General features: G+C 38.8%; 1 protein-coding gene across 1 annotated transcript in view; it reads right to left on the bottom strand.

Annotated features, from left to right (window-relative positions):
• METTL14 (methyltransferase 14, N6-adenosine-methyltransferase non-catalytic subunit) overlaps positions 1 to 8,589 on the bottom strand; it is a gene marked incomplete at its 5' end in the record, with an annotated part of 22,247 nt that overhangs the window by 1,216 nt on the left and 12,442 nt on the right. The window contains 3 exons of the mRNA XM_010174351.1: positions 2,538 to 2,748; positions 5,412 to 5,528; positions 6,946 to 7,038. Coding sequence (XP_010172653.1) covers positions 2,538 to 2,748; positions 5,412 to 5,528; positions 6,946 to 7,038 — 421 coding nt within the window. The remainder of the gene's footprint in view (positions 1 to 2,537; positions 2,749 to 5,411; positions 5,529 to 6,945; positions 7,039 to 8,589) is intronic.

Genomic DNA, 8,589 nt, shown 5'->3' with positions numbered 1-8,589 from the left:
GGGCGCTTAAAATGGGGCTCAGATCATTTAAAATGTCAGTGGGAATTTCATTTTCAGTTGTATGATATATTAATTAAGAAAAATGTAGTTCAGTGATTTCAACAACAAGGAAAACAAGTATAAAAACCAGCTTATAAGGAAAACAAGTATAAAACTCACCAAGATCAGTTCTTTAACACACACACACACACACACACACACACACACACACACACACACACAAAGGTTAGGTTTCCCTACTTCACAGAGCACTGTGAGGATCTGTGATGAGTTCAGGATTTAGAGCATGCGATGCAATTGCAAAGTAACCATCAAATTTAAAAACCACAAAAGTTCAATCAGACTAACGTGACCCTGTGGGACACTAACGTTTGAATTCACCCACAACAGCATTGAAGGAACACCTGAATGTCTCCCTACAAAACAAACCAGCCCCCCTCCACACACACGCACCAGTAACCAACTGACTGACATCATCACTAACATTGAAGCCAAAGGTCAGTCCAAGAATAGGAACAGCCAATAACCACTACTCCGCAGCTGCAGGAGCAAGAGAGACACAACACCTTGGAATTTATTTAGGTAACTTACTGCTTGCAGCCTGTATAGGGACACACATCCTAGTCTAATTGCAGTAAAAGAATAAGAAACATTTTTTAAATATCATCAATATTGGCATTCACAGATAGCAAACCAGGACTGGTATCCATCCATTTCTCCTCTGTCATCCAAACTATTAATCTCTTATTTAGGACAAAGTGTTACACAAAACTGCTAAATGAACCTAAAGCCAGCTGAGCTATAGCACCTGCCCCACTCACACCCCCCACACTTATTTTTGAAAAAGGCATGTGGTTACCACACATTGTTCAGAGACCAGCACTCCCAGCATCCATCAGGATGTGCAGTACGACTACACCACCTGAAACATGAGGTATAAAGTCTGGCAATTCAAGCACTCATCAGCAGTTGAGAGAAAGAGGACTGCTGAATTGTATTTCACCTCAGCTTTAGGGCAGAAGTGTCACTGACAACAGATACCAAAGTCTAAAAAGGTGTCAAAATAGATTCTATTCTTCTAGTCTGTATTCTCCTGCAGTGAAAGTCCTTCATCATCTATGCATGATAAATTAAAAGGCCTGACCATCAGAACAAGTAAAATGCAGTTGCCTTCAATCTGATCCATGTATTTCTACACAGTTTTATCATCTCAGATGCAGCATCCAGTGTAAGACACTGGGCCTTCAGATACTGGCAACAGGACCAGCACTAAGCTCATAGGGATTTAAAAATCAGCTTAGAGGAAGAAATCATGTTTCTGAGAAGTATAAACAAATGCCATATGGGGGAAAAAGAATTCTCAACTGAATTTTGTTATACTCACTGACGAATTAAGCATATGAACAGGTGAAAACATTGGTTAACAAAAAACTTCCTTCTGAAAAAATTGAGAGAATTGATAGTTGTCAGACTTTCAAAACACTGGTTTGTGACTGACAGATCTTCACGTAAACCAAAAATACATCTCTCAGATCTGTTGTCTGACACACGTCTGGAAACCTCTTTAGGACACAGAGACAAATTTTACAAGCAGACAGTTCTGCTACACTGTCTTGCACACGATAAAGACGTTTCCATTTTTAGAGCTAGCATGGAATTTACTTCATTAAGTCCAAAACAAAAAAGTTTAATAGAAAGAAAATATTCAGAATGTGAACTGAAACAGATACAAATAACAACATTTCAGTTTTCCAGGAGAACACTGAATAATCTCAGCACTCATCTTCAATTAGAGATAACACAGAGAAAACAAAAGCATAAAGGTCTTAGTGTTTGAGCAAGTATTTACTTCTAAAAATGAACTATTTATAAAACAAAACTTAACAGTAAGCAGTGTTAAGTTGGATTTGTGACTTCGTCTTGCTCCCAAACATAATAATAATAGAAATTATAACCTAACTATAATGTCATTTAGTAGGGTTCTGTATGATGCTCCTGCAACACAGGCTGAGGATTCACCCCAAGACAGACATTCTTGCTAAGAAAATACAAATGCAAGATCTTTAGTTCTAGCAAAGTTTTCTGCTATTTGATCATGAGGGACAGAACACTAACAAGAGCAGAAGGCACTTTGCTACTGTCAGTGTTGGGAGAACTGTCAAGTGATGCCACAATTCCTCTGCTGCTGATCATTGGGTTGGTTAGTTATCTAAATGGGAGGGTAGGAAACCTGGGAAAATTCTCCATCCAGTGTATTTTCTCACTCCTGACTAGATTTCCACTGTGGAAAAGTCACCAAGACAAGCTCATCTGGCTTTATGTCGTATCATAATCCCACGGGGCTGGGAAATGGGGTTACACACAGAAATATACAGTTATTCAGCTGGTGTAAGTCCTGGCAGAAGAATCATGCACTAGGATTAACCATTATTGTCTCAGCTTCCATCAGAACCCATCAAGTGAATTCAGATGATGGAAGAGGGTTATTAAAGTAAATTAGAATTTACCTATTTGACAAAAATAAACCTAACAGTTACCTGGTCGGATTGTACTGTCCCTCCCAAAAAGATGAAGACGTCGTCGTCCAAGGCAGAAATGCTCAATGATGTGAAAAATCTCCACAGGTTTTTCTATGTTACCAATTTCAGGCTCTTCTGTGATGATGAGGTCAATATCGACGTTAGCGTGGATGAAGTCACCGTCTGTACTGCGACGCACAGTTCCTTTAATGCCCATCAGGCAGTGCTCCTACGCGCACAGGACACAAAGGACACCTGTCACCCGCTGCACCCGCTGCCACAGCACAGGCATCCGTGGTCTGAGCACAATGGAGAGAAAAGGAAACTCTAGGCAGAGCAGATCCTACTCTTACACAGAGTGAAGTCTGAAGCATGAACTAGAAGAACAAGCTGGAGCTACCAAAAAAGCCTTTTGAAAACAAACTGGTAAGTAGTTTAAGCTACCTGGCTTGATGAACTGCTATGAAGTGGTAAAACTCAGAGGCTGAGATAAAGTATCTGGACTTCTTCAATTACAGTAAAGTTGGAAAGGCTGAGAAGTCACCACAGGAAAGAGAGTAGATACAAGGTGGTGGCAAGGGTAAGGGAACAGTCGTTAATTATGATTAATACTTGTATCAGCATTCTGATCCTAATCTGAATCCTAAAAATGAATATTTCTATTTCATAGAAATAACTTTCAAAGTTCTCAGTCATAAAACAGCCAGTCAGTGAAAATAAGATGTACTTTTTCACATGGTACCTCTGTTACAAAAGTAGCCTTCACCCTCAGGTTCCTTTCTAGAAGACAGCACTGCATCAGAACAGTAAAACCACTGTCAATGCACTCTCAATCAACTCCATCAGCATTAAAAATGTTCTTTCACTGTAATACGCATTGCTTTGCTTTCCTCTAAAACACTGTAGTTCAATTTAAGTGACCAGGATGTAGAACCTATGAATGAAGAATCACCATAATTGGTAGAGGATGAAAAAAAGGTTCCACATATTCATTTGAGAGTTCTGTTTCTGGGAATGTTAAACTCGGATGAGCGATTTTCCCCAGTATCACAAACCACTGATTCACTAAGCACCACAAAATGGCTCTAAAAAAGCTGCAGACAAGACTACACAACCATTTCCAGATTTTTGGCAAGCGTTTTAAGAGTTAGTGAATAAACATGAAAGGCAGAGTAGGTGACCGATCAAATCTATGCAGCTGGTCAACTGCAGCCAAGCTACAGGGTTTTCAGCCCTTAAATTTAACTCAATAAAAAGGCAGAACACTGCTAAACAAATTACCCATCAAGCAAAGCCTCGTAAATCTCGTTAGAAGAACTATCCAAAACGTTTCATTTTCCTAACACAAGGAATGTCATTCATTAGTACCTCAGATTCTATAGCAGGTGGCACAGCATAAAGCATCCATCTAGAGAGATGCCTCAACGAAACACAACAGAACAGCATCTGCTATTGTAATCACTGGAAATACAGCTTACACAACGGGCTATTTATTTAGTCAGAGTAAACTCACTCAATTTTCAGTGTTTATTATAAACAGTGACTCAGCCCAACCCTTGCTCAATAAACAGATTCTCCAATACCAGAAACTATTCTCCTCTGTTAAACACAGAAACGTCCTCCCAGATCCTCCAGTGTTAGTTTTAACCTCTCCCTCATGAGCAAGCTGCACATATTTGCAACGCTATATGCAATAAACACACAATTATAAATATTTGTAACTAGTACAGCACACTTTCAAACAAACTTTAGATTAATGTAAATTCTAGTCAAACAAAGATTCCAGATATCTTAAAGGGAAGTTTACACTCCTAAAAAACAGCAAATCTGAGACAGAGTTGAGGATGTTTAATACTAACGAATGATTAATGAATGTGGAATTAGTCCCAAGGTTAATGACACTAATTATTAAATCACCAGTATTCGGTAAAACTGCCCCAGTCACACCCACATATACCCAAACCAATTCTTTATTGATCCTGTCTGCGCTTTTCTAAGTTTTTAACAACATACATTTGAGTCTCTTCAATCAGAATATTTTTTTCTCTGCACCTGCTTCAATTCACGTCCCCCACAACACATCCCTAAGAAACTGCTTAATTGAAACCGAGCTGACTGATTCTGTCACTTGTGCATTACATTCATCTTCAGGAAGTCAGGAGATGCTGACTGAGCTACGGTCCCTTAACAATCCTCTCTCTGGTTCAAGCTGTGGGCACATACCTGCACGTGTGTGTTTAGAATCATTAGCCAGTCTCCCAGATTATATTTTTATGACTACATCAATTTATAATCTACAGTTTTAAAGACTTCTTTTGACATTAAATTTAGTCAAATTCTACTGCTAAGATTAGTTCCATTCAAAAGGTGTAAAGGTGTTCCTCTGCCAGCAAGTTTTCTCCTCCAGTCTGGAAAGGATCTTGTGTTTTACATGATAGGTATTGCTCACGGACTAACTGCTTATTTATCATTCACCCATAATTGAAACAACCCCAAAGTCAAAAATACTGCAACATAAATAACATTTTCTATTCAGTTTCCACCTTCCCTCTCAGGATTTCATTCTTGTTCCATTAATCTATGAACCCTCCTCAGCTACCTGCATTTCAACAAGGCTCCAACGAGTATCACATTTAGAGGACTATAACAGAAATCTGCCAAGCAGTGTTACATGTAGATGAAACTTCTGTATCTCACACTGACTAAGTCAAGAAGGGGACAGAAGTTCACCACTCATCCTATGAGTATGTTTTTTTCCACACAAGGTACTTTGCAGAACAGTACTCTGAAGTCCTCATGTCTGCTTTCCTGAAAGCAGGTCACTAATTGCTGTGTTTCCTTAGCATGAAGAGACAGGATGGCAACAGAGGAGAAATTGAGACAAACCTTTACCTTGGTTCTTTGGAAAACAGCCTTAGGGTCTAGAGTCTTGGTCTTCCCAGGATTGTTCTTATTTGTTTTAATCCAACAAATGTCCTCGCATCTTCTGTAACCCCATTTCCGTAGACACTAAATATTATAGACAGATAAAACAGTTCATACTACACCAAAATGTAAGTCACCTAAACTGAACACTCACATAGGTACCTGGCTTTTCTTAAAGCATAGCTGGAAGAGAAATTTGTCACAGATGAATGAAGCAGTTTACTGGCATGACTGTACTATGTTTTGCCAAGCTGCCCCTCTCTCCTTGCTCCTCCCCACCCCCCAAAAAAAAACGAAGGAAAAAAAGAGAGGCTTATGTGCACATCAACTTGTCTGTGTATCATCCTGTATTCTTTTAAATATCTAAGCACTGCATAGATCCCCTATGGAACTCTGCACTCATTTTTACCTAGTGATACTTTAATCAAAATCAGTCTGAGCAACACAGTTACCAGCTGCCTTGGTCCTGTCTCCACTAATACCTTCACTATGATAGCTTTTCACATCAGTGTAAAATTCTATAAATGGGAAGATAAATAGCCAAAAGCCTGTGGTACCATTTTGTGGTTTTTCATGTATCCAACAAAAAAAAAAAACAAAACAAACCCCACCAAAAAAAAACCCCTTACATGACTTTTTAATCCTTAACTCCTGGAAGCACAGTCTTGGAAAGGAAGGAAATTGGGCATTAAGGGCTCAACCTCATTTGACTATTGCAGCGTTCAAGAACTCTTTAGCTACTACGAATACGTCTCCGACCAAAATCAATCTATCCAAAACCAACCTCAGAATGAAAAGCAGATAAAGCAAACAGATTCGGAACCACATGTTGTTCTTTAACAAATGCCATACAGTTTTAATAGAAAGCACTGCTCAAACCAAGCAACCAATGTTTCAGCACAGCAAGAACCGACTGGAAATTCTCATTCCACCATCCCCAGCACAAACAGTGCTGCCCTGGCTTACAGAAAAATTAATCTAAGACTCCAAGATCTTATAGGGAATTAAAACTTCATAGAGCTCACCAAGAGTAAACCTGCTTAAACTCCAGGTGTTTTCTGAAAATAAGCAGTGCTATGCACGCAATTTTATCTCACTTTATGAAACAGGAGCAACTTTCTAGTAGCAGGAATAGTTCAGGCAGAAAACTATTAAGACTTCTGTTTAAAAAAACAGTGTTGTAAATGTACTCAACATGGCAACCTGCTCCTTATGGCAATATGCAAACATCAAAAACAAGACAGCAATGCAGCTTTCTAGACCCTATAGAATTATGCTTCCTCACACAGTCACAGCAACTCACCTGGAAGATAACAGTATCTAAACAGTTAATGCCAGATATGCTTACATTTATTTCATCCACTTCAAATGACATCTCCTTTACCACAGTAACAAAACATCTCTCAGCAGTTACAGTTGAGAATTCTATACAGAAAAAGTCAACGATAAAAATAAACTCTTAAGCCTGTCCCTGATAAATGAAATTAAAACATCATCTTACCACTCGGCCAAGATCCAGACCCTCGCCCGAACCGCACCACAGAAACACAAATGACCTTGGGGCTGCAATTTCTTCAATTTCCAATTTCATGATCTAATAATAATAATAGTAATAAAAGTGTTTCTGAATTAAACATAAATCACCAATTCTATCAGGAAGAATATTTAATAAGTGATGAAGCATTATCACAGAAACCATCAGGACGTTATTAAAGATGTTAGTCCGTATACCATTCAGGGCTACCCTCTTAAAATTGTTCTCCAGAAAGTATCTTGTAAAAGTTACCTTACTTCATGTACCCAAGTGCATGTTTTCAACATAGCTGATGACCAGCTTAATTGTTCTTTTTAACAGACATTTTATCTGTATAGAAAATTCTAGACTTAAAAGACTAATACAACCCACATGATTCCCACTCCCCTCCCCAAACCTCTGCTTCATTTCATCATTCCACTGGTAGCAAAAAGATTTAATAACAGAGCAAGAGTGCTCTGTTTCCTTTCAGCCCCTGAGTTATTTATGTGAATGTTGTAAGGATCCATTATAAAAGAAACCCCCAAAACCCCCAAAAACCAAAACACAAGCTTAATTTCTATTACTATATAGGAAAGATATTCTCATCATTTTCATTTTCAGGAAAAGAGCAGCAAGAAGTTATCAGGACAGTGGTTCAACAATGACAAATGAGTAACACTCAGGATGAAATAACTTTAGATGCAAAGTATCTGTTACTCATTACAAGTTGAAAGGATTCATCTGCAACTTCCTAACACATCAAATCAAGCCTCATTCAGTGCCATTGTGAAGAAAAATAATGCAGGAGAAGCCATTTGAAGAGGATATAGCTCCCAACTGAAAGGATGACTCCTGCTCCAACACTTCCAGTTTTTCTGCTAGGACAGCACGTTTTTAGCCCTGGGCAATGCTGCCAGGCACCATTTTTGCCTGATATAACAGAGTGAGGAACACAGAAGCGACCTGATCCTTAACGTGTAGCTACCCAGTCTCTTATCACAGGCATGAATACCTTTGTTTTCAAATTCATTCCCTGAAGATGGATTGAATTTTGTTTTGTTCTCATGATCATTCTGAAGTTATGCATGTGCAGCTTTCAGCCTAAGGACAAACTAAATCTGGTTTAAAGTAACAACAACATCCCGCTCCTCCGAACTGCAGAGAACACAGGTAAGAAAATCTCTGCAACAACTGCTTCAATCTACTGGTTCACTCCTATTATGACAAATTTCCTGCTAATGCAGACATAGTCCTGCACACCTTTCAAACAGAGTCTCTAAATAATAGCTATTTATTAGTTGCATATTCCCACCCATGTGCCTGGGAATTCCTGACATGGTTATGCAAGTATTTTTTTAATCAGCTATTCCTCTCTACTACAGATTGACTTGTTGGGTTTTTTGTTTGTGTTTTTTTGTGGGATTCTTGCTGGGTTTTTTTAAATAACTAAGTGTAGATACATAGAATAGAGCAAATTTATCACTTTGACATTAGCATTACAAGATTCAATGCCCAAGTGAAGGAATTCTCTGGTTCAATCTTGAAAGACATGGCAACTTGGCAGCAGGCTTTGGGACATCAAATTGTTTGGCTCGATGACATCCAGCACTTCAAAGCCTTCAGCCCTCA

This window comes from Antrostomus carolinensis, unplaced genomic scaffold (genome assembly GCF_000700745.2).
Source record: "Antrostomus carolinensis isolate BGI_N321 unplaced genomic scaffold, ASM70074v2 scaffold7368, whole genome shotgun sequence".
NCBI lineage: Eukaryota > Metazoa > Chordata > Aves > Caprimulgiformes > Caprimulgidae > Antrostomus > Antrostomus carolinensis.
The sequence above is the reverse complement of the archived record's forward strand: the minus strand, read 5'-3'. Positions and strand labels throughout refer to the sequence as shown.